Below are 26,287 nucleotides of genomic sequence, written 5' to 3'. Positions count from 1 at the left end.
GCTAACTTCTAGCTAACTCTATATGTGTTGTCTGTGGGATTTTGCTAAGTACTAACTATAACTGAGTGTGTTGTCATTTCCAAGATGAGATCAACTGGCCGGAAGGAGAAGATGCTCCCCCTGCCGACTCCCAGGAACTGATCACCCTGCTACTCAGACAGAACCCTCTGGAGAGAATGGGAACAGGTAGGCACAAGTTGTGCACAACACATGCCACATACAAATACCTTTTTCACTCTACCAAACCAAACCAAGCTGTAGTAGGGTGGCCTGGTTTCACATCCACCAAGCAGATTACGGTTAGAGTCGGCCCCATATTTATGTGAGTCAGGCAAAAGATTGGATTTATTGGGGCTACGTTTAATTTGTTGAAACTCAGCACAGGGTACAGGAAATGAAATGTTTTCTATTATTAGAGGTTGAAGGTGTTCAAAGGTTTACTAACAGTAATGACCTACCAGGGAGCGTCCTCTCCCCTCAGTTAAAACTGTCCAGGTACAGACAGTGGTTATTGTCATAACTCTCTTGGTGCCTTCTCAGCACAGCCCGTTATTTAAAGATACAAGGCTGGACAAATGGGATCAAACAAATGGGCGGAACAGTTTATCACAAAACCCCGCTGCCTCACCTTTTCCTTTCCCCAATTACAATAATTCCTCCCGGGCCACCTCGAATGTCGACCCGGGCAAGGTCACGCATCTTCAGCGTCTGCGAATCATAAACATTGTCCCTGACCTGAGATGAAGCCACGGGCTCCCCACTGTGTCTTAAATGGCACCCTATTTGCTATATAGGGCTCTGGTCAAAAGTAGTGCACCGTGAAGGGAATCGGGTGCCATTTGGGACGTAGCCTTTGTCTCCTGCACAGCACTGTATTCATCAGATCCAGAGGTTGGGCTCGAACTATTCATCGGCGGCCCTTCGTCTCTTCCTCAAAGGTCACCGACAGGAAATTGCACTGCATAATTGATGGCTGGTGATGTCACTTTTGGGTGCTGGCCACTAAAAAAGAGGATGAAATGTTAGCGTCTGCATTTCCTTTGTGTTGGGTCAGTGGCACCGCTGTCCAATGTCAACTTTTGTCTTGAATGGACCAGAAGTTTGTATGTTGGTACTTGCAGTAGGACTATGTGTGCAAGATATCTGTGTCCATCTCTGTGAGTCTGTTTGTGTATGCAGAGGTGGAAAAAGTACCCCATTTGCCATACTTGAGTAAAAGTAAAGATACCTAAATAGAAAATGACTCAAGTGAGAGTCACTTAGTAAAATACTACTTGAGTAAAAGTCTAAAAGTATTTGGTTTTAAATATACTTAAGTATCAAAAGTAAAAGTACAAATAATTTAAAATTCCTTATATTAAGCAAACCAGATGGCGCCTTTTTCTTGTTTTTTTGTATTGTACGGAAAGCCAGGGGCACACTCCAACACTTAGACATCATTTGTGTGTTCAGTGAGACCGCCAGATCAAAGGCAGTAGCGATGCCATGGATGTTCTCTTGATAAGCGTGTGAATTGAACACTTTTCCTGTTCTGCTCAGCATTCAAAATATAACAAATACTTGTGGGTGTCAGGGAAAATGTATGGAGTAAAAAGATAATTATTTTCTTTAGGAATGTAGTTAAGTAAAAGTAGAAATTGTCCGAAAAAGACATAGTAAAGTACAGATACAACAAAAAACTACTTAAGTCGTACTTCAAAGTATTTTTATTAAGTACTTTACACCACTGTGTGTATGCGTGTGTGTACAGTGTGTGTGCATTCATAAAGTATTCAGACCCCTTGACTTTTTCCACATTTTGTTACGTTACAACCTTATTCTAAAATGGATTAAAACATTTTTTCCCCCTCATCAATACGCCATAATGACAAAGCTTAAAACAAAAAAAACGCACATTTACATAAGTATTCAGACCCTTTACTCAGTACTTTGTTGAAGCACCTTTGGCAGCGATTACAGCCTCGAGTCTTCTTGTGTATGACGCTACAAGCTTGGCACACCTGTATTTGGGGAGTTTCTCCCATTCTTCTCTGCATATTCTCTCAAGCTCTGTCAGGTTATATGTGTCTGTTCATAATGTGTTTGTGCATTCTTCCTTAGGCGGTGCGTATGAGGTGAAGCACCACCAGTTCTTCCACACTCTGGACTGGGACAGTCTGCTGAGACAGAAGGCTGAGTTCATCCCTCAGCTGGAGTCAGAGGACGACACCAGCTACTTCGACAGTGAGTCTAGTCTACTTCCTGCTCTTAAAAAGTACAGTAATCTATACTATAAAATACAGCTACTTCGACAGTGAGTCTAGTCTACTTCCTGCTCTTAAAAAGTACAGTAATCTACTATAGAATACAGCTACTTCGACAGTGAGTCTAGTCTACTTCCTGCTCTTAAAAAGTACAGTAATCTACTATAGAATACAGCTACTTCAACAGTGAGTCTAGTCTACTTCCTGCTCTTAAAAAGTACAGTAATCTACTATAGAATACAGCTATTTCGACAGTGAGTCTAGTCTACTTCCTGCTATTAAAAAGTACAGTAATCTATACTATACAATACAGCTACTTCAAAATTGAAAGTTTTTTTTCCCCCCACAGCTCGATCAGATAGGTACCATCACCTGGAGACGGAGGAGGAGGAGGATACGAATGATGAAGACTTCAATGTGGAGCTACGACAGTTCTCCTCCTGCTCTCACAGGTTCTCCAAGGTGTGTTCTCTTTCTTTCTCTCGCTCTGTCGCTGTTTCTCTCACTCTCTCGGTAAGTCACAAAGCATTCACTCAAGGCATCACTACTCGCACACTTCCATATCACTCCTTATAATGGAAAGCCAATTGTGTATCAATGAGGTCGTTACCTTAAACAGAAAATGATTGTAGTTCAAACCAACATCAGTGTTAACTCAACATGTAAGATTTCATATGGAACAGACTTGATTTGGTCCATAAGACATGCTATGCATCTTTACCCCAACCCCCTACATCATGTAATGTAAGTCTCAGCTTTGCATAAATGTTCTGCTGCAAATCAGATCTATTTTGGGAGAACGTAGAACACAATGCCAACACGTGCGCGTTGTTGTGCTGCATTGCAGTATGTTCTGCCTCTGAAAACAATGTGCCTTCGAAGGCAGGAGAATGGCTGAGGAAGAGTTTTTGTTCCGTGATCCACCACGACCCACCAGTTTATAGTGCACAGCCTAGCAGTCTAAGCAGTGGCTGCTGCCGCTATTTTGGAATCACTGCCTGTTTTCTATAGTATCAAGGTCTGTCCCAACTTTTTCATACTATGAATGGACATATTTGTGAGTGATGTGTTTAGGTGTACAGTAGTTTTTTTTCCTCTATGAGGACAGTCTGTAAGGTCTCTGTCTGTGTGTCTGTCCCTGCATGTGTCGGTCTCTCGGTCTGTGTGGTGTGTAGGTGTACAGCAGTTTGGACCTGTCCCGTGGCCAGCTGGAGGAGAAGGGCGAGACGGAGGAGAAGAAGAGTGAGAGCTCTCTGACTGTGGACTCTCTGAGCTGGACACCGGAGTTCACTGAAATGTACGCTTCACAATATCCCTTCTGTTACACTCAAACTCTGATTAATGACCATCTATTGTTTTCACACACCTTTTGGTTCACTATTCATTCAGTTCTCATCACCATTACACTTGCAATGCATAACCCAATTAGTCAGTACAACAATTATAATACAGTAAACTAGTATGTTTTGAATGTTTCTTTTCTGAGGGTGGTTGATATTTACCCATTTCCATTTTCTCCCCTCAGGCACACCCTGTCCCGATCCTCGGACACAGAGAGCACTAGCATGGGCCTTCGCCCCCCCGGCCTGCTCCCCAAGTTTGCCATCTCGGCCGAGGCAGAGGACGGAGATGAGGAGTCCCTGGTCCTGGGGGACCCCAGCAAGGTGGCCTTCTCCGTCGGAGAGGACGAGGCTGACGCAACCACCCCCGGGAGCACCCACAGCGGGGCTACTCTCTCTGGTATGGAGGCCTGGGCCTAGAGCACTGGTTAGAGCTGGTAGAAGATGTAGGGATAATGCTAGATATGGGCATCATGTTGGGTGTTTAAGACTGTGGGTTCAACTGGTATTCGAAAGCAAAACAAAGTTATGATATGGTTCAAGGTTTTTAATGTGCTTGATTGTAACAAAAACATGAATGGAACATTTTGGACATAATTGTATCCTGTTCTTCTTTGGTCTGTAGGTAGTTTCTCAGAGCACCTGGACCCGCTTCCTTCCAGGGATGAGGGCATAGACAGCCCTGACTCCTCCTCCAAGACTCCCATGGACCTGGGAGGGCAGCATGGCGGCCTGCAGCCCGATGGACATGGGGATAAGCATGGTGGTGTTGCCAAAGTTTCCAAGTCTGTCTCAGCTAATGCCCTCTCCCTCATGATCCCTGGAGGTGAGAGGACACACACACACACAACCCCTGTGATCTCTAGCATTTCGATTTAGAGGAGGTTAGAGGACAGGATGAGGAGTAAGCGCGAGCACATAATTAGAATTAGAGCGATGGATTTCGAGAGAGGAGTGTGAAAGAGATGAAAGATGCCGAGATGAAAGAACTGTGTGAAATTGGCACAGCTCCTGCTGGGATGAGGCTCCATTTTATGGAGTGGCTGTGTGCGCAGTAGCCCAGAAGAGGAGCCACTAACTCGGTGGTGAGCTGAGAGGCCCTTCCACTGTTGGGAGGGGAGTAAATCCCTTAGGGCTCACTCCCAGCAGGGACACAGTAATTCATGGCTCCCAGGCTTTATAGGAACAGCTGGGTACTGAGGGGATTGCCACTGGAAAACAGGTCAATAGAAATGACAGTAGCGGTCTTTGTATGTGTGTCTGTGTTTTTACCTTTAAATGAACCTCCACTGGGTTTTTGGTTTGAAGAATTTTTAGAATTCAAATTGATGGTCTGCTATTCAAAAAACGTTTATGGTAACACTTATTTAGCTTTCACACTATCTGGCAGATTCCCAGATTAGTCTCTTGATTGTATCACAATGGCCACAATATTTCCCCTAGTAAAAACCTTTCATTAATGTGTGTCTCATATTGGTACAGATATCATTAGAAATGTCTTTCTCATTCTTCCAGTTATCTTACATGCTTTGTGATATTTACAGCCATTTTTAACCATTCAAAATAATGACATTTATTTGTCCGTCTTATTGTTCCAGATATCTTCGGGGTATCCCCTCTGGCCAGCCCCATATCCCCCTACTCCCTCTCTTCGGACCCATCTTCTCGTGACTCCTCCCCTAGCCGAGACTCCTCGCTCTGCGTCATCTGCCCTCGGCAGCCAATCATCATCCACAGCTCAGGGAAGAAGTTTGGTTTCACGCTGCGGGCCATCCCGGTGTACGCCTGCGACCGTGATGTCTACACTGTCTACCACACGGTCTTAGTAAGAACAGCCTTGTTTCACCATGTTGGGACATACACAGTCAAATAGCTAATGAAGTACCGGTAATACAGTACATTTCTGTTGGTCACTTTCATCCGTGTCATTGGATATTGAATAATATGTTAAGTGGCTGTATTCAATTAAACCTGTACCATGGGAAACAATGTTTTGTTTTTGTACTGCAATATGATCTCATTATTGAGTGATGATAGATACAAGTAGCTAACTGTGTTTCTATGTGTTTAGAATGTGGAGGACCCGGGTCCGGCCCTGAAGGCGGGGCTGAAAGCTGGTGACCTCATCACTCATGTGAATGGAGAGCCGGTCCACGGCCTGGTCCACACTGAGGTGGTGGAACTGCTGCTCAAGGTCAGAGAACCATTGGATATAAAGCTTTCATCAGATGTACTGTAACTGCTAGTAACAATTGTCCACAAAGGGTAGTGACGTAATCGTATAAGCATAAGGTATATTTTAAAGGTATTTCTAGTTTGCAACTTGATATTCTCATTGTTTATCTACCGGTAATTTCATTTACAGTAGTCCAGCCAACTATTTTTTTTATTTACAACCCTGTTTCTAACTTAACACTCATTTTGGGCCAGTTTATCTAATGTGTCCATGTATCTGCTTCCTTTCCAGAGTGGCAGTAAGGTGGCCATCTCCACCACACCGTTTGAGAACACCTCCATAAAAACAGGGCCTGCCAGGAGGAACAGCTGCAGGAGCAAGATGATCCGACGCACCAAGAAGCCCAAGAAGGAGAAGACGCAAGAAAGGCAATAATTTCATGTTTGGCTTTGTTGTTTTCTATATGAGAAACCATTTCATTATTAGATATGAACCAATTAACTAGATCTAGGTCTCTCTACAGTGTGCTCTGTAGAGGTCACTATTAAGCTTGTACAGCAAGCGTTTGCAGGTTTTGTCATATACAGTATAACCACAGGGTGTAGCTGTGGCTCCTTGCAACAGTGCTAAAATTACCCCCTGTCACTACTAGACAACGACAACTCTCATCACCACTGTCGGTCAAGTTTTTCATTCCAAAGATCTCACTGTGGCTTTCATTTTTGATTGACTGAATGGTTTTATTGGTTACTCAAGAACATAAACATTGTTATATCACCATTTAAGAACAATGATCATAACTCAGCAAAAAAAAAAGAAACGTCCTCTCACTGTCAACTGCATTTATTTTCCGTAAACTTAACATGTGTAAATATTTCTATGAACATAACAATATTCAACAACTGAGACATAAACTGAACAAGTTCCACAGACATATGATTAACAGAAATTGAATAATGTGCCCCTGAACAAAGGGGGGGTCAAAATCAAAAGTAACAGTCAGTATCTGGTGTGGCCAGCAGCTGCATTAAGTACTGCAGTGCATCTCCTCCTCATGGACTGCACCAGATTTGCTGGTTCTTGCTGTGAGATGTTACCCCACTTTTCCACCAAGGCACCTGCAAGTTCCCGGACATTTCTGGGGTGAATGGCCCTCGCCCTCCGATCCAACAGGTCCCAGACGTGCTCAATTGGATTGGGATCAGGGCTCCCCTTAGTTCAGGGACACATTAGGGACTAACATTTCTGTTAGTCACATGTCTGTGGATCTTGTTCAGTTTATGTCTCAGTTGTTGAATCTTGTTATGTTCATACAAATATTTACACGTTAAGTTTGCGGAAAATAAACGCATTTGACAGTGAGAGGACAGTTTTTTTTTTAAAGTTATAACACATTTTTAAGGATAGTTTTCTTAGATTAGACGCTCTCTAGAGTCTAGACCACAAATACATTCTAGTGAGTTTCTGGGCCTCATGCTGGTAGACTGACGTCGTCTTCTCTCCTCTCTCTCCAGGCGGCGGTCTGTGTTCAGGCGTTTTGCCATGCAGCCCTCCCCTCTGCTGCAGACCAGCCGTAGTTTCTCCTCTCTCAACCGCTCCCTGTCCTCTGGGGAGAGTCTCCCAGGGTCTCCTACCCACAGCCTGTCCCCCCGCTCCCCCACCGCAGCCTTCCGACCAACCCCCGACTTCAACCAGTCAGGTGAGATAGACTGTCAATCGTTCACATTCGATGGAATAAATTAAATGTACACAATAAAATACATTTTAGAATTGAGCAGTGTATCAGTGAAACAATCATCGTTTCTTAAATTAAGGTGTACAATATTTACCACTATAAAAGATTATTAGTTGAATAACGTCCTTCCCTCTGTGTTTCCAGGTGGCAACTCCTCTCAGAGTAGCTCCCCGAGCTCCAGCGCTCCAAACTCCCCCGCAGGCTCCGGCCACATTCGTCCCAGCACCCTCCACGGCCTGGGCCCCAAACTGACGGGCCAGAGGCTTCGACAGGGCCGTCGCAAGTCCGCCGGCAGCATTCCCCTCTCCCCGCTGGCCCGCACCCCATCTCCGACCCCCCAGCCCACCTCCCCGCAGCGCTCACCATCTCCCTTACTCAGCCATGGGACCATGGGGATCTCTAAGACCCCTCAGGCCTTCCCAGTCAAGATGCACTCTCCCCCCACCATTGTCCGCCACATGGTACGGCCCAAGAGTGCGGAGCCGCCCCGCTCGCCGCTCCTCCAGCGGGTGCAGTCGGAGGAGAAGCTGTCACCCTCCTACACGGGTGACAAGAAGCACCTGTGTTCCAGGAAGCACAGCCTGGAGGTGACCCAGGAAGAGGCCCTGGGTGAGGAGGTGCGTCCTGGGGACATGGACCACCACACCCTGCAGAGTGTGGAGGAGACGCCCAGCGAGCCTCCGGCCATCACCCGGGTCCGGCCGGCTGAGCAGGGCTGCCTCAAGAGGCCCGTTGGCCGCAAGATGGGTCGGCAGGAGTCTATGGAAGAGCTGGACAAGGAGAAACTGAAAGCCAAAGGGGTGATGAAGAAACAGGACTGGTCAGAGAGGCGAGAATCCCTGCAGAAGCAGGACGCTCTACAGGAGTCTGATACATCTGGTGCTGAAGGAGGAAGATGCCAGGGCAGAAGCCAAGGCTCAGATACAGTCTCACTGGAAGGCAAAGCTGCCAGCTTCACCCTAAAAGATGTTCTGTATAAGAAGCTGAACACGCGTGCCGGTGATGGCACCCCCGAACCACTAGGGGGCAATAGCGCTGACTCGTCTCTGTGCTCTATCCATCCTGACTGGAGCCCCCAGAAGCCTGAGTGGCAGCTGTCCAGGCAGAGCAAAGAGGGCGGTAAGCCAGACAGGCTTGATTTCAAGGCCCCCAACATGGAATTTGCCCGAAAGAGGCTGTCGTTCGAGGAGCGAGAAGACGGCGGCATGTGTCGGCTCTCTCCCGGCATTCATGAGAGCCTCCATTTTAGCTCCATACGTTCCAAGAGTCTGCAGCTGGACTCAGCGCTGGCTCTAGACCACATCAAAAGTACAATGAGCAGCGTCCACACCAGCCCTGAGGGCCTGAACCCCAAGATGTTCTCTGGGAGGGGGGAGGGAAGCGCCGTGGAGAAACTCCAGCTCATCTCCTCCAATGAAGGCTCCCTCAGGAAGACCTCCTCGGAATACAAGCTGGAGGGGCGTCTGGTCTCCTCCCTCAAACCCCTGGAGGGCACCCTGGACATTGGCCTTCTTTCCGGGCCAAGGGTGTCTAAAACAGACACCTGCCTCTCCAAGTTGGCTGACAGCGATGGCGGCTCAATAGGGATACCCACATGGCTGCAAAGCCCAGTTGAGCGGCAGGTGTTGATTCCCCTGCTCAAACCCTCTGACAAGCAGAAAAGCCCGCCCACCAGTATACTAAGCCCTGCAGCTGTTGTGGCCCTCAGCAGCCCAGTTCCCACCAAAGAGGCTAGTATTTCCAACACTGGGTTTAAATGCAGTAGCAGTGGTGAGATGCCACACGACAGACCTAGTCACAGTGAACCCCCTATGGCTTCCTCCAAGGCAGAGGTCTCCGACTTTGGTGGGAAACAAGAGAGCAGGTCCAGTATGATAGCTCACGATCATAGGACATCCCGCCACAGCGCCCACTTTTCCCACTGCGGGAAGACGCCCTCCATACGGGAGGTCAGCAACGAAGACCAGGAGGAGGAGGTGGAGCCACCTCAAGAGACTTCAGCTCCTGCACAGCAAAACAACATTGACATCTCCAAGACATCCGATACAGTTGTCGCCGCAAAGCCAGGGAATCCCAGGAAGACTGCACCATCCGTCCCTGCCCCAAAAGTGGAGGTTCATACAACTGCCCCTCATGTAGCTGTACCAGTGAAGCAAAGTTCAGATTGTCAGTCAGGGCCCAGTTACCTGCAGAGCAATGAGAAACAAGGACCAGCTGAGAATACAGGTAGCATCACTACATTTGTACAATATATTTTAGAGCAGACTCCATACCTGTCAAAGCAGCAGATGTTATCCAGCAGTCCCTCGACAGGGACCACAATGCAATCGTCCATCCCTGCTCCAATACCTAGTCTTGGAGATAAGAACCGAACAAGTGGTCAAGCTTCTCAAAAACAGCATGGCACGGAGAAAACCCAGAATCCCGACACGGTTCAAAGAAACAGGCCAGTTCCAAACAATGCCAATGAACCTGCCAGTGTGTCTGCTGTTGAGGAGCTCCAAACTGCAAACGCAGGAAGAGATAAAATGGCCCAAGTCAGAGAGACAAGTCCTAAAGTGGATGTAAAATGTGTTTTGTCAAAAGAAATGTTGTACAATGCAACTGGTAAAACAGAAGCAACACAAAGGTGTGATCAAAGAAAATATGCTTGTACCCTTAGCAGTCAGGTAGCAAATAGTAGTGTAGCGAAGCAAAGTAGAGAAGATCCCACGTCACCAAAGATGAAGGGTAGCAATGCAAAGACTGGAGAGCGAGAGCAGTTATCTTTAACAAATCGACCTTCTGAAAAGGCTTGGGTCAAAGGCGCTCTTGAGGCAGAAATACCCATCACTAAAAAGCAAACTGTTGATGTAAATATCAAAGAGACGAGTCCTGTGCGGACAGTGAAACAGTCCCCACCAAGTCCCGCTTCAACAAAACAAACGATCTTCAATCCCAAAACTAAGCCAAGATCTGACTCACCTCTCCCTTCACAAACTTTTGGGAAGACAGAGGAGGAGAGGGGGATGTATGAAGCGAAAACGCCAGCCACGGCCCCAGTCGTCAAAGTGAGCCTGGATTCAAAACCGCAAGAGTCATCTCAGAACACCTCGGTCTCAATGGTCAAAGAAATCCCAGACTCAAAACAGAAAGATCCCCTACTCAAAACCTCAGTCCAAAGCCATGTCAAAGAAAGTTCAGTCTCCAAACTAAAGGAATCTTTGTCCCAAATTCCTGCCCTAACTCCAGTTGTCAGACAAAACTCTGACCCAAGAAAGCAACAGAAAGAACCAGAACCCCACACCTTTGCACCAACCCCAGCCCAAGTCATTAAAGATAACCTGGACTCAAAACAGAAATCAGCCCCTCAGAAAACCTCTATCTCAACCTCAATCAACTCCAAACAAAAGGAAATCACTACTTCAACAGTTGTCAGACAAATCATAGATTCAAAACATAAATCACCCCCTCACAAAACTCTTTCCCCAAACGCTACCACTGTCATGAAAGAGCCAGCCCATATCTTTGCTGCAACCCGACAAGCCCAGAAAGAGCCTCCGACCTGGTCCAGTGCTCCCTCCCAATCCGCCCCTTTACCAGTGGTGCCAGCCCCAGCAGTGAGAAGAGAAGCACACCCACCCAAAGGTGGAACTCTCTCAAGCAGGGCCAACGGCAGCACCGGACAGGAGGCTGTGGTCCAGACCTCTAGGGAGGACCAGGAGAAGCCGAGGGAAGAGGCCCCTAGGTCAGAAGGCCTTAGGTTGGACTCTTATAGGGGCCTGGGTGGGGTGGATGCCACAGGGCCAGCAGCCACTACCCCCAGCAACAGCACCCCCCAGGCCAAACTCAGCACAGCTGAACCAAGGGTCACTAACTCTGACAAGCAGGTAACCTCCAGCCGAAAAGAACAGGCTGACAAGAAGAAAGGGGAATCTGCTCAAGAGGTAGCGTCTGCACAGAAAAACACCAAGAGAGAGATTTCAAGAGTGGCTGCTGTGGTGAAAGAAGCCACAGGTTCAGACAAAGACTTGGCCCGACACAAGCAATCGAAGGATTTGCCACGTGGCCCCGCAAACAGGAAGTAAATGCTGGATTTAAAAAATATGACGGCAGCCACCTTTGCTTTTGCGATATGTCAGAAATAAAACATTTTTGTTTTTGTTAGTAGTGTCATCATGCCTTATTTTTTTGAGAACCGGGGAAGCTGTTACTTCAGTGTTTATATTGCGTGAGAGAGACAGATTTTTGTGTGTTATCCTGAGTGTGTGTGGTGGTGATTGTGAATGCTTGGTCGATACAATAAATGTCTAATGTTTTTGGACTGAATGTAGACTGATTTGCTGCTCATTTGTGGTTCTCTGCTGTGTGTAACAAAGGTGTCAAATGTGTATCTGGTGATTGATTGGGGGCTTTATTTTTTAATTGACAGCAGAGTGCAATGTGCAATCAATATGTCAGGGGGCACGTTGAATTGAATTGCACTGGGTTTAGAGCACCTGACGTTAAAGGTAGCAGACTTTGGATGCGTGTAGACTGAACTATGTCCATTTCACTCCCACTCAAAGAGTTATGTGAGCTGAAAACACAGTAGCCATGGCACATCATCCAGTCAACCATTTAAGCGTTGTGATATTGATGCAGATCATTCACTCACACTCGTTATACCGAAGTCAAATATCACCAAGTTTGTTTAGATACTTTATCTTATGTCGCTTTTTCTTTATTTTCTATTACCAAGAAGTGAAGTTAGCTTTTTGGGGGGTTTTGGGATAGCGGTGCACAGAAGTAACGCACTATTTTCTGTACTTCTTACCTATAACTATTTAATATGGAATCATCTTACGGTTCTGGAATCATATTTAGTGGATGAGGCCTTAGGGTTATGGGGAATTAAAAAAAACTTGCTGTTCTTAGCAGGTTGTGTTGTAATTCACATTCCTTTCACATCTCTACATTTCTTAACCTTTGATTTTTATGCAATATCTTGTAAGTAATTATGTCAACACTAACTGTACAAATTGGGATACATGGGCTTAAGTAAATATAAGTGTTTGTTTTATATGTATATATTTTGCAATGTCATGTTTGTATACTCAGTGATGTCATTTCAGAATCATGTTCTGCTTGATAATTCTGTGGTCTAGAATAAGCTAACATAATGTCTATCTATACCTATCCAAAATACATCCTCTCTAACATGGTAATTTTAACAGTTCCGATATGTTCTGAATTTTACTTGAATAGAAATAAAGCATAAATGGGCAATTGTGCTTTTCCTCAAAAATGTAGTGTTGAAAATAAACAAATAAAAAGCTGGAAGAGGCAAGTGGTTCCCAAGAATGTGTTCAATCTCGATTTTGCCATAATGTATGAAGAATTGTAATACACTGGAATATTTCACTGAGCCCAATAAATTTGAATATTTCACTGAGAAAATATGTATGTTATTATGACAATGTGTAGAATGCAAGCTCAATGAGTTGATGGAATGAACCAACAATTCTAAGTATGTTTGCCACACTGTGGAAGAGATTTCTGAAAGTCCGTTTTTAAGGAGTAATCTGCATCTTATTGGGTGTTGTTTTCCAGTTTTGTTTATATTTGTGCGATATAGATGTTCATGCAATGGGAAATGCATTTTTGGGTATGGTAAATTAAAAAAGGGCTCAAATTCAAGTAAACGTCTAGAAAATATATTGGGAACGTCAGGGTTGCAAGAGATTTAGATTTCAGATAATCTTCTGAAGTTGTGTTCTATTGTTTGTATTGTTTGTATTGTTTTTTTTTGTCATTTTCATTCAACTCCTGTTTTTTTCTTTTCTTTTTTCCGTAAGCAATGCAGTAGCCTACATTTATGTGCCAGATCAGCCAGATGAAAACAATATCCAGTTAAATGTCTAGCTAACAATAGGCTTGAAATGACTGATTTTGTAAGAACAAAATGCACCAGTATACAAATCTTATATACATAGGTCATTATTCTAGACAGCTGATGTTTAGGTGATCATACTGGCTTTGTGTATCAAAAAACAGTGGACTTCTTTTACGCTGACGTAGGCATATCCTGTAGTTTAGCCGCCAGTCCTTTTGATTGCATATCCTAAATATCCAACACAAAGTAGATTTTCAAAATATGCTATACAATATTTACTCTAATGTGGGCTATGTCATAACAATAGACAATCTACTTTATCTTAGGGAGGCAAACAAAAACTAAACGGGACGCTATATATTTACATAAATGGTAACCTGTACCCACGAATGCACATTGTAGAAAATAACGAATGAGATTGATTGTAAAGATTTTTTTTTTTTTAAATAAGAATCTGAAGTTTTACTATTCTCATTTAGTTATTGTAAATGTATTGTCAAACATTTGGGGGGAGAGGAAAAAAAAAATTCACCTTATTAGACACCTTTCCCCTTCCTTCTACTTGTACAAGTTAGTAGAAAGAATGATTGAGATGAGAATGTTGGTCCCTATCAAACAGGCTCTTCCCACTGGCCAAAAGCGGGTTGAGTCAACCTTGTTTCCACGTCATTTCAACCAAAAAGATTCAATGGGATGACGTTGAATGAACGTGAAAAACTGATAGGATTTGAAGAAAGTCATCAATGTAAGGGAATTTCATTTTTTTTTTTTTGCACCTAACTTTAACCAAAATTGAATGACACGGTGACATTTTTTGTTGATTTGACGTTGAATTCACATTAGATGACATTTCAACCAAATGTCAAATCAAAACAAGACGTTGTGCCCAGTTGGTGGATACAGATGGAAATTAATCAGAAAACACTTTCTTTTAATGATGGAGTGTCTATTTGTCCCCATGCCTTTTTTTCTGATTGATGTTTAAATCCTTTAAAAATAGCACATTCAGTGTTTGTTTACAAATACTTCATGGATGTATATTTTGTATATTGTGTTAATGATTTGCCAAGTCGATACGCTACGTCACAGGAAATATGTTCGTGTTGGTAGTGTCTGTGACTTCCTCACCTATCCAGCCACCCTGTTGTGTTAGACTGTCTATCTGTGTGGTGGTCAATGTCTCTGTTTCAACATCCGTCGGGTCCCACATTTGTCCTGCTTGTTTTTGGAGTTTCCTTTTTTTCCTTTATGTGTGAAACTAGTATTAGATGAACTTGCTTACTATATGGTTTGTCTTTTAGGATTTGTACAATACAGATGTTTGAGTTTTTGTATTTTGCCCAAGGAAATCTCTATGGATGTCATAGATGTATATTAAAACAGATATTTATACTTCTAAAGTTGCATAACACTGAAAATAAAAAAGGCATGGTAAAAGTCTGTTTTTTTTCTCTATTGATATAATGAAATGATCATGAACAATCTGAATATGCATTATTATTTGCGTCATTGTGATATAAAGATTATGAAGAGATATACTAAAACGGCATGCCTGGCCTTGACTGTATCCTTGGAATGTTCAGTTCTAATGGATATGATAGAACTACCCTGATTGTTTTAGTCAATGAACTAAACTTAGTTCTGACCCACTTACTTAAATAGTTCCGTTAAGATGCACAAACTCTCATCTGCAGCTGTTGATATGCAACAGCTTACTTTTGTTTTCAGTTAAGTTTAGGGTTGGGCTATGGTTAGTGAATAGTTAGCTGAACAGTTTGTTGATAGCAAGTTGAACATTATTTTATACCATCTGCAGGGGACTATTTCCAAATAAAGTGTTACCCTTCGAAGCATTTCATATCCTCTATTTCTTTCTTCATTTTTTTTATTATGACACATGCAGTTGTTAAAATTGCCATTGACATAACATGTCCAAATTGTAACAAATTGTATCAGCAAATGCACATCTGATAACCTTTCCTTTGAACCAACACGTCCTATCTATGTAAATCACTATTGGTATTGCTTTGAATCCAACCAATTCATGTTGGAACAGTTGCATGCCAAAGGGTTGTCACTCAGGTCAATTTAGCTATTTTCTCTTTTGACAGAGTCTACTTAAACCATTTCTATCTGATTAATGGCCAAATTGAGCAGGACATTATTCAGTGAGTTGAATGGATTCGTATTGGCAACAACTAGTTTATTACCACTAAGATCGGCATACGTCAGGTTGGTGAGGTAGTGAAATGCGTTCTTCTCAAGAGATGGAAAAAATCCCCATCAAAATCTTAGTTAAATTCAGAGATCAGGTTTTTTTGCGTCAATCCACCTATGTCACAATTCCGCATCTGCATTGGAAACTGGCAGAACTACAGTGCTGTTTGTCAAACCAGCAGAAATCGCCGGAAAAAGTTATTCTCGTGAAAACGTCTGAACAGTTTGGCCTACTAACTAATATGACCACTCTGTCTGAAGTTAACCTATACAAATGAATGGAAGAATGGAGGTAGTTATGTGCCAATAAAAAATATTTATTGAGCTTACAAGGTCAGGGAAGTGACCAAGAACCCGATGGTCACATGGAAGCCACTCCTCAGTAAAAGGCACATGACAGCATGCTTGGAGTTTGCCGAAAAGGGACCTAAATGACTCTCAGACCATGAGAAACAAGATTCTCTAGACAGCTTCTACCCCTGGAGCCATAAGACTCCTGAACAGCTAATCAAATGGCTACCCAGACTATTTGCCCCCCCCCCACGCTGCTACTACTCTGTTATTATGTATGCATAGCCACTTTAACAACCCTACCAGCATGTACATAATTATTTTAATTGCCTCGACACCGGCGCCCCCGCACATTGACACATTGACTCTGTACCGGTACAGAGTTATTAGTTTTTCTTATCCCTTTTTTTAATTTACTTTTTTTGGCATTTTCTTAACTGCATTGTTTTTCTAAGCTGTTTGTTTTCTAAGCTGTTTAAAGACACAGTCAACTTAGTGCATGATTATAAGTGAAATAATCTGTCTGTAAACAATTGTTGGAAAAATTACTTGTATCCGACTTGCCAAAATATAGTTTGTTAACAAGAAATGTGTGGAGTGGTTGAAAAAACAAGTTTTAATGACTCCAACCTAAGCGTAAGTAAACTTCCGACTTCAACTGTATTGAAGCAACATCTCAAGACATCAGTCAGGAAGTTAAAGCTTGGTCGCAAATGGGTCTTCCAAATGGACAATGACCCCAAGCATACTTCCAAAGTTGTGGCAAAATGGCTTAAGGACAACAATGTCAAGGTATTGGAGTGGCCATCACATAGCCCTGACCTCAATCCCAAAGAAAATGTGTGGGCAGAACTGAAAAGGCGTGTGTGAGCAAGGAGGCCTACAAACCTGACTAAGTTACACCAGCTCTGTCAGGAGGAATGGACAAAAATTCACCCAACTTATTGTGGGAAGCTTGTGGAAGGCTACCTGAAACGTTTGACCCAAGTTAAACAAGGTATATGTCTATGGCTGACACTCTCAGCCATAGACATATAAACACCTAGACTTACAAAAAAACCTAGACAATACAAGAACTAAACAAACCACCCTCGTCACACCCTGACCTAACTAAAATAATAAAGAAAACAAAGATAACTAAGGTCAGGGCATGACAGTACCCCCCCCCCAAAGGTGCGGACTCCTGGCCGCAAACCTAAACCTATATGGGAGGGTCTGGGTGGGCATCTAACTTCGGTGGCGGCTCTGGTTCTGGACGCCGCCCCCCTTCTTTACACTGATCCCTCCGCCCTTGTAGCACTGACCCGTGGATCATCGCTGGCGACCCCGGACTGGGGACCGTCGCTGGAGACCCCGGGCTGGGGACTGTCGCTGGAGACCCCGGGCTGGGGACCGTCGCTGGAGACCCCGGGCTGGGGACCGTCGCTGGAGACCCCGGGCTGGGGACCGTCGCTGGAGACCCCGGGCTGGGGACCGTCGCTGGAGGCCCCGGACTGGGGATCGTCGCTGTAGGCTCCGGACTGGGGATCGTCGCTGGGGGCTCCGGACTGGGGACCGTCGTTGGAGGTTCCGGACTGTGGCCCGTCATTGGAGGTTCCGGACTGTGGCCCGTCAAACTACACAAAACAACAAAACAAATTGTGAAGCTAAAATGGCTAGTGCAGAAAGGCAACTAAACATAGAATAAGAACCCACAAACTACCCAAGGAATATGGCTACCTAAATATGGTCCTCTATCAGAGACAACGATAAACAGCTGCCTCTGGTTGAGAACCAATCTAGGCAACCAAAAACCCCTAGACAATTCAAAAACTAAACAAACCACCCTCGTCACATCCTGACCTAAGCAAAATAATAAAGAAAACAAAGATAACTAAGGTCAGGGTGTGACAGAGAGAGGCTGGACTGAGGACTTGTGGGCAGGTCCTCACCAGACATCACCGGCAACAACGTCGGCTATGGGCACAAACCCACCGTCGCTGGACCAGACAGGACTGGCAAAAAGAGGAATGTCAGTGTTCTGCCATGGCCAGCGAAGAGCCCGGATCTCAATCGCATTGAGCACGTCTGAAACCTGTCGGATCGGAGGGTGAGGGCTAGGGCCGTTTACGCATGGACCTCACTTTGTGCACGGCTCTGTCATGCTGAAACATGAAAGGGCCATCCGTAAACTGTTGCCACAAAGTGTAAGCACAGAATCGTCTAGAATGTCATTGTATGCTGTAGCGTTAACATTCCCCTTCACTGGAACTAAGAGGCCTAGCCCGAACCATGAAAAACAGCCCAAGACCATTATTCCCCCTCCAGCAAACTTTACAGTTGGCACTATGCATTGGGGCAGGTAGCGTTCTCCTGGCATCCGCCAAACCCAGATGGTGAAGCATGATTCATCACTCCAGAGAATGTGTTTGCACTGCTCCAGAGTCAAATGGCAGCGAACTTTACACTACTCCAGCCAACACTTCGCATTGCACATAGTTATCTTAGGCTTGTGTGCTGCTGCTTGGCTATGGAAACCCATTTCATGAAGCTCCCGACCAACAGACGTTGCAGGCAGTTTGGAACTCAGTAGTGAGTGTTGCATCCGAGGACAGACGATTTTTACAAGCTAAGCGCTTCAGCACTCAGCAGTCCCGTTCTGTGAGCTTGTTTGGCCTACCACTTTATGGCTGAGCCGTTGTTGCTCTTAGATGTTTCCACTTCACAATAACAGCACTTACAGTAGACCGGGGCAGCTCTAGAAGGGCAGAAATTTTATTAACTGACTTGTTGGAAAGGTTGCATCCTATGATGGTGCCACGTTGACAGTCACTGAGCTCTTCAGTTAGGCCATTCTACTGATGTTTGTCTATGAAGATTGCATGGCAGCGTGCTCAATTTTTTTTTTACACATGTCAGCAATGGGTGTGGCGTTGAATAGCCGAATCCACTAATTTGATTGGATGTCCACATACTTTTGTATATATAGTGTAGCTTGTCCAGGCCCGGTTGTTACTTCTTATCCCAGCGATAATGCCTTACATTAAGGCTGGGAAGAAGACACTTCAATTTGCTCAACTTGCCATTGGATCAACCATTGGCTCAATTTATCCCATGGCCATTGTCTCAACGTACCCAAAGGCAAACATTTTGACTATATTAGCCCACACAGCTACAAGGATGCACTTTCACGCTAAGTTCAGGACCTTATATTAAAGCTGAGTAGAGACCCCAACTGATGTATAGAACAATCTTACATTTATCTACTTTGGTTTATATACAAGCATCATGAAACTTCTTACACAATAAATGAATTTGACTTGGTGAAAATCTATTTTTTGGACCTAACTTGCTTTCTACTTTTTTCTTCCTTCACAGACCTCGATGAAGTGATGACCTCTTCCTAAATATTTGGTCAAATTCTACATTTTTTGTATGGTTTCTTGGAAACAAGGGTGGCTCATCTTACGCCACTCTCCCCTACGACTAACTCAACTTGAAACTTGAACAATGCAGACAACAACCTTACAAATTACACAGACATAGGCATATAGCCTTGTAAAGGGAAGCTGTAAGTCCACCACTGTGGTGGGATTACAATTCCAGTGATGTCTCCATTGTCTGGGACAAAAGCCCTGGTTTTTCCTCAAGGCTCGGTCTGTCTGTGTATCCTGTCACTCCTAGGGATATGATCTGTGTATGTGCCCAGAGCACTCAGCACACAGTGTAACTGGAACTCAAGGGATTGGGAAGAACAAGTCCTTTGAGTTTGTGTCATCTCTCACTAACAATGGGTGCTCTGTCACACGTGAGGCCGTCCCTAGCCGAGGACAAGTGACAGTTGATGAGAGTCGCCCATGTGTTTTAATGGCTCTGCCATTAGGGATGGACACCAGATATACTGTATCTGAAAGATACTGTAAGATAGGGTTCCTAGCTGTTTTAAACTGAGAAAACAGAGAGACCGATAGTACAAGCCTACATTCAGTCATACTGTATCTATTCCATGCTTGCATACTTACTGTATATATCAGTTTACATATGACGTTTCATTCCAAAATGCTATATCTCTATTTTTAGAAGTGTTGGTATGTTAGCTTTTATTGTTTAAATAAATTATGAAAGAGATTGGTGGGTTTATTCACTATCTAATCATGGCATTCAATGACAGACATGTATTTGTTTAAAATCTATCACTTGAAGTTTGCATTTCAGAGAGACAATCATGTCTTTTGCCAATATGCTATACATATATATATATATATATATATATATATATATATATACACACTGCTCAAAAAAAATAAAGGGAACACTTAAACAACACAATGTAACTCCAAGTCAATCACACTTCTGTGAAATCAAACTGTCCACTTAGGATGCAACACTGCACAACATTTCACATGCTGTTGTGCAAATGGAATAGACAACAGGTGGAAATTATAGGCAATTAGCAAGACACCCCCAATAAAGGAGTGGTTCTGCAGTTCCTATGCTTCCTGGCTGATGTTTTGGTCACTTTTGAATGCTGGCGGTGCTTTCACTCTAGTGGTAGCATGAGACGGAGTCTACAACCCACACCAGTGGCTCAGGTAGTGCAGCTCATCCAGGATGGCACATCAATGCGAGCTGTGGCAAGAAGGTTTGCTGTGTCTGTCAGCGTAGTGTCCAGAGCATGGAGGCGCTACCAGGAGACAGGCCAGTACATCAGGAGATGTGAAGGAGGCCGTAGGAGGGCAACAACGCAGCAGCAGGACCGCTACCTCCGCCTTTGTGCAAGGAGGAGCACTGCCAGAGCCCTGCAAAATGACCTCCAGCAGGCCACAAATGTGCATGTGTCTGCTCAAACGGTCAGAAACATACTACATGAGGGTGGTATGAGGGCCCGACGTCCACAGGTGGGGGTTGTGCTTACAGCCCAACACCGTGCAGGACGTTTGGCATTTGCCAGAGAACACCAAGATTGGCAAATTCGCCACAGGCGCCCTGTGCTCTTCACAGATGAAAGCAGGTTCACACTGAGCACGTGACAGACTTGACAGAGTCTGGAGACGCCGTGGAGAACGTTCTGCTGCCTGCAACATCCTCCAGCATGACCGGTTTGGCGGTGGGTCAGTCATGGTGTGGGGTGGCATTTGTTTGGGGGGCCGCACAGCCCACCATGTGCTCATCAGAGGTAGCCAGACTGCCATTAGGTACCAAGATGAGATCCTCAGACCCCTTGTGAGACTATGCTGGTGCGGTTGGCCCTGGGTTCCTCCTAATGCAAGACAATGCTAGACCTCATGTGGCTGGAGTGTGTCAGCAGTTCCTGCAAGAGGAAGGCATTGATGCTATGGACTGGCCCGCCCGTTCCCCAGACCTGAATCCAATTGAGCACATCTGGGACATCATGTCTCGCTCCATCCACCAACGTCACGTTGCACCACAGACTGTCCAGGAGTTGGCGGATGCTTTAGTCCAGGTCTGGGAGGAGATCCCTCAGGAGACCATCCGCCACCTCATCAGGAGCATGCCCAGGCGTTGTAGGGAGGTCATACAGGCACGTGGAGGCCACACACACTACTGAGCCTCATTTTGACTTATTTTAAGGACATTACATCAAAGTTGGATCAGCCTGTAGTATGGTTTTCCACTTTAATTTTGAGTGTGACTCCAAATCCAGACCTCCATAGGTTGATAAATTTGATTTCCATTGATAATTTGTGTGATTTTGTTGTCAGCACATTCAACTATGTAAAGAAAAAAGTATTTCATAAGAATATTTCATTCATTCAGATCTAGGATGTGTTATTTTAGTGTTCCCTTTATTTTTTTGAGCGTATATATGCCTCACTCAGAGAAATAAGTATTACTGCCACTTTTTTTTAACTTCAAATGTAACAAACAACTACATTTTTAAAAGAACTGTACAAATGATACATTTGGGACATATATATGTATATATATATATACAGTGCCTTGCGAAAGTATTCGGCCCCCTTGAACTTTGCGACCTTTTGCCACATTTCAGGCTTCAAACATAAAGATATAAAACTGTATTTTTTGTGAAGAATCAACAACAAGTGGGACACAATCATGAAGTAGAACGACATTTATTGGATATTTCAAACTTTTTTAACAAATCAAAAACTGAAAAATTGGGCGTGCAAAATTATTCAGCCCCTTTACTTTCAGTGCAGCAAACTCTCTCCATAAGTTCAGTGAGGATCTCTGAATGATCCAATGTTGACCTAAATGACTAATGATGATGAATACAATCCACCTGTGTGTAATCAAGTCTCCGTATAAATGCACCTGCACTGTGATAGTCTCAGAGGTCCGTCAAAAGCGCAGAGAGCATCATGAAGAACAAGGAACACACCAGGCAGGTCCGAGATACTGTTGTGAAGAAGTTTAAAGCCGGATTTGGATACAAAAAGATTTCTCAAGCTTTAAACATCCCAAGGAGCACTGTGCAAGCGATAATATTGAAATGGAAGGAGTATCAGACCACTGCAAATCTACCAAGACCTGGCCGTCCCTCTAAACTTTCAGCTCATACAAGGAGAAGACTGATCAGAGATGCAGCCAAGAGGCCCATGATCACTCTGGATGAACTGCAGAGATCTACAGCTGAGGTGGGAGACTCTGTCCATAGGACAACAATCAGTCGTATATTGCACAAATCTGGCCTTTATGGAAGAGTGGCAAGAAGAAAGCCATTTCTTAAAGATATCCATAAAAAGTGTTGTTTAAAGTTTGCCACAAGCCACCTGGGAGACACACCAAACATGTGGAAGAAGGTGCTCTGGTCAGATGAAACCAAAATTGAACTTTTTGGCAACAATGCAAAACGTTATGTTTGGCGTAAAAGCAACACAGCTGAACACACCATCCCCACTGTCAAACATGGTGGTGGCAGCATCATGGTTTGGGCCTGCTTTTCTTCAGCAGGGACAGGGAAGATGGTTAAAATTGATGGGAAGATGGATGGAGCCAAATACAGGACCATTCTGAAAGAAAACCTGATGGAGTCTGCAAAAGACCTGAGACTGGGACGGAGATTTGTCTTCCAACAAGACAATGATCCAAAACATAAAGCAAAATCTACAATGGAATGGTTCAAAAATAAACATATCCAGGTGTTAGAATGGCCAAGTCAAAGTCCAGACCTGAATCCAATCGAGAATCTGTGGAAAGAACTGAAAACTGCTGTTCACAAATGCTCTCCATCCAACCTCACTGAGCTCGAGCTGTTTTGCAAGGAGGAATGGGAAAAAATGTCAGTCTCTCGATGTGCAAAACTGATAGAGACATACCCCAAGCGACTTACAGCTGTAATCACAGCAAAAGGTGGCGCTACAAAGTATTAACTTAAGGGGGCTGAATAATTTTGCACGCCCAATTTTTCAGTTTTTGATTTGTTAAAAAAGTTTTAAATATCCAATAAATGTCGTTCCACTTCATGATTGTGTCCCACTTGTTGTTGATTCTTCACAAAAAAATACAGTTTTATATCTTCATGTTTGAAGCCTGAAATGTAGCAAAAGGTCGCAAAGTTCAAGGGGGCCGAATACTTTCGCAAGGCACTGTATATATATATATATATATATATATATATATATATATTAAGTATTCAATACAGCAACATGAGATCTGTACGTATAACATTTTTGTCATTTAGAAGATGCTATTATCCAGAGCGACTTACTGTAAGTACATTTATCTTAAAGATACAGTAGCTAGGTGAAACAATCACATATTGCAGTCAAATATACAAGGATATGAACATTCCAATCGAGCTAAACTATGGATATATAGTTTTTAGCAACAACGAAAACATTTTCTGATGAAAAAACTCAAATGTGTAAACTGGTGAATATAGTGTTTTGGAAATACACTTTTTATACATACAAGTAATTTAGGTCAGATAGGGGAGAGGAGTTGTGTCATAATCTTCAACCAGACCACATTGTTCTGGTCAGTTGTAAATTAATATGCAATCACTAACACATGCACCTTGTGCAATTTATTTATCATTTTCATTTAAATGTCCCTGTAGAAGAAAGCAAGAGAAATGTTTTCCATTTGAATTATTTAGTCCCTCTATACAATGAAATAGGCAGAAATGAGATATTATGATGAAAAAAAGAATAGGCCAATCTGTATCGTAATCTGTTTTTATGTGATTTACTCAACTGTATGTTTTGTATTTTTTATATGTCTAGTAAAATATGGCTATTTTTATCTGACTTCAGTAAGCCTACCTGTGAGTTGACAGAGCCATAGTTAGTTTGAAACCAAAATGGCTGCCATCCCATCTGCAGACCACAGAGGACAGACTTGCTCTACCACATAAGTATCTGACTTTGCTATAGGTCAACATATCTACATAATAAATTCATGTTTTGGTCAGGCATAACTATAGTCCTTAGTTTAGCATTGTCTTTAATGTGTCATAAGATTTGATAATAATGTTGGATATTTGATATGATAAATGTGCAGTGCGGATATATGCATCCTTGAACAACTACGATGTAGATTTGCAATTAAATGAATGGTCATCTGTTACGCAACAACTCTAGCCAATTGAGAGAATTGCTGATTACAACATCTTTAGGTCTGATGGACTGAAAAGGGATTAAGGGTGGCTATATATGTGAAATTGACTCTTGAGGCATCATGCTCTATAAGTGTCACTATTCCCAAAAGTTTGAGTTTTTGCAAAAATATATTAAAAAAAACACATATTATTTACAGGGTATCCAGACCCTTTGCTATGAGACTCTCAGCTGCATCCTGTTTGCATTGATTATTATTGAGATGTTTCTACAACTTGATTGGAGTCCACCTGTGGTAAATACAATTGATTGGACATGATTTGGAAAGGAATACACCTGTCTATATAAAGTCCCCCACAGTTGACAGTGCATGTCTGAGTAAAAACCAAGCCATGAGGTCGAAGGAATTGTCCGTAGAGCTCCGAGACAGGATTGTGTCGAGGCACAGATCTGGGGAAGGGTACCAAAAAATTACGCAGTATTGAAGATCCCCAAGAACACAGTGGGCTCCATCATTCTTAAATGGAAGAAGTTTGGAACCACCAAAACCCTTCCTAGAGTTGGCGCCCAGCCAAACTGAGCAATCGGGGGAGAATGGCCTTGGTCAGAGAGGTAACCAAGAACCCGATGGTCACTCTGACAGAGCCCTAGAGTTCCTTTGCGGAGATGGAAGAACCTTCCAGAAAGACAACCATCTCTGCAGCACTCCACCAATCAGGCCTTTATGGTAGAGTGGCCAGACGGAAGCCACTCCTCAGTAAAAGGCACATGACAGCCCGCTTAGAGTTTTTCAAAAGACGCCTCTAAGACTCTCAGACCATGAGAAAAAAGATTATCTGGTCTGATGAAAGCACGATTGAACTCTTTGGCCTGAATGCCAAGCGTCCCGTCTGGAAGAAACCTGGCACCATCCCTATGGTGAAGTATGGTGGTGGCAGCATCATGCTTTGGGGATGTTTTTCAGTGGCAGCGACTGGGAGACTAGTTAGGATAAAGGGAAAGATGAACGGAGCAAAGTAAAGAGCAATTCTTAATGAAAACCTGCTCCAGAGTGCTCAGGACCTCCAACAGGACAACAACCCTAAACACACAGCCAAGACAATGCAGGAGTGGCTTCAGGACAAGTCTCTGAATGTCCTTGAGTGGCCCAGCCAGAGCCTGGACTTGAACCCAATCGAATATCTCTGGAGAGACCTGAAAATAGCTATGCAGCATCGCACCCCATCCAACCTGACAGAGCTTGAGAGGATCTGCAGAGAACAATGGGAGAAACTCCCCAACTACAGGTGTGCCAAGCTTGCATAGTCATACACAAGAAGACTTGATGCTGTAAAGTTGCTTCAACAAAGTACTGAGTAAAGAGTCTGAATACTAATGTAAATGAGATATTTCTGTGTTTTATTTTTTGTAAATTAGCAAAAATGTCTAAACCTGTTATTACTTTGTCATTATGGGGTATTGTGTGTAGATTTAGGGGGGGGGGGGTGTGATTTAATCAATTTTAGAATAAGGCTGTAACTTAATAAAATGTGGAAAAAGTCAAGGGGTCTGAACTTTCCGAAGGCACTGTATCTCATTTACATAAGTATTCTCACCCCTGAGTCAATACATGTTAGAATCACCTTTGGCGCGATTACACTCTTTCTGGATTGTACCGTATTTGCACATTATTTACATTTTTAATCTACAAACTCTCTCAAGTTGATGGTTGATCATTGCTAGACAGCCATTTTCAAGTCTTGCCATAGATTTCAAGCCGATTTAATTCAAGACTGTAACTAGGCCCCTCAGGAACATAAAATATAATCTTGGTAAGCAACTCCAGTGTACATTTGGCCATTTCGCTGGTCTTTGTGGTTGAACCTGTGTTTGAAATTCACTGCTCGACTGAGGGACCTTTACAGATAAT

General features: G+C 43.6%; 1 protein-coding gene across 4 annotated transcripts in view; it reads left to right on the top strand.

Annotated features, from left to right (window-relative positions):
* The window catches only part of LOC110509694 (microtubule-associated serine/threonine-protein kinase 3), a 181,867-nt gene extending 167,079 nt beyond the window's left edge, over nt 1-14,788 (top strand). For all 4 annotated transcript variants that reach the window (XM_021590734.2, XM_021590733.2, XM_021590736.2 and 1 more), the window contains 11 exons: nt 85-186; nt 2,101-2,223; nt 2,593-2,705; nt 3,419-3,540; nt 3,769-3,983; nt 4,209-4,409; nt 5,182-5,408; nt 5,655-5,777; nt 6,051-6,187; nt 7,274-7,458; nt 7,639-14,788. In XM_021590734.2, coding sequence (XP_021446409.2) covers nt 85-186; nt 2,101-2,223; nt 2,593-2,705; nt 3,419-3,540; nt 3,769-3,983; nt 4,209-4,409; nt 5,182-5,408; nt 5,655-5,777; nt 6,051-6,187; nt 7,274-7,458; nt 7,639-11,561 — 5,471 coding nt within the window. In that variant the 3' untranslated portion in view covers nt 11,562-14,788. The remainder of the gene's footprint in view (nt 1-84; nt 187-2,100; nt 2,224-2,592; nt 2,706-3,418; nt 3,541-3,768; nt 3,984-4,208; nt 4,410-5,181; nt 5,409-5,654; nt 5,778-6,050; nt 6,188-7,273; nt 7,459-7,638) is intronic.
* The last annotated feature ends 11,499 nt before the right edge of the window (nt 14,789-26,287 follow it).

The sequence above is a fragment of the Oncorhynchus mykiss genome, chromosome Y (assembly GCF_013265735.2).
Source record: "Oncorhynchus mykiss isolate Arlee chromosome Y, USDA_OmykA_1.1, whole genome shotgun sequence".
In the NCBI taxonomy this organism is placed as follows: domain Eukaryota; kingdom Metazoa; phylum Chordata; class Actinopteri; order Salmoniformes; family Salmonidae; genus Oncorhynchus; species Oncorhynchus mykiss.
Note: the sequence above shows the minus strand (reverse complement) of the source record. Positions and strands in the feature narration are given on the sequence as shown.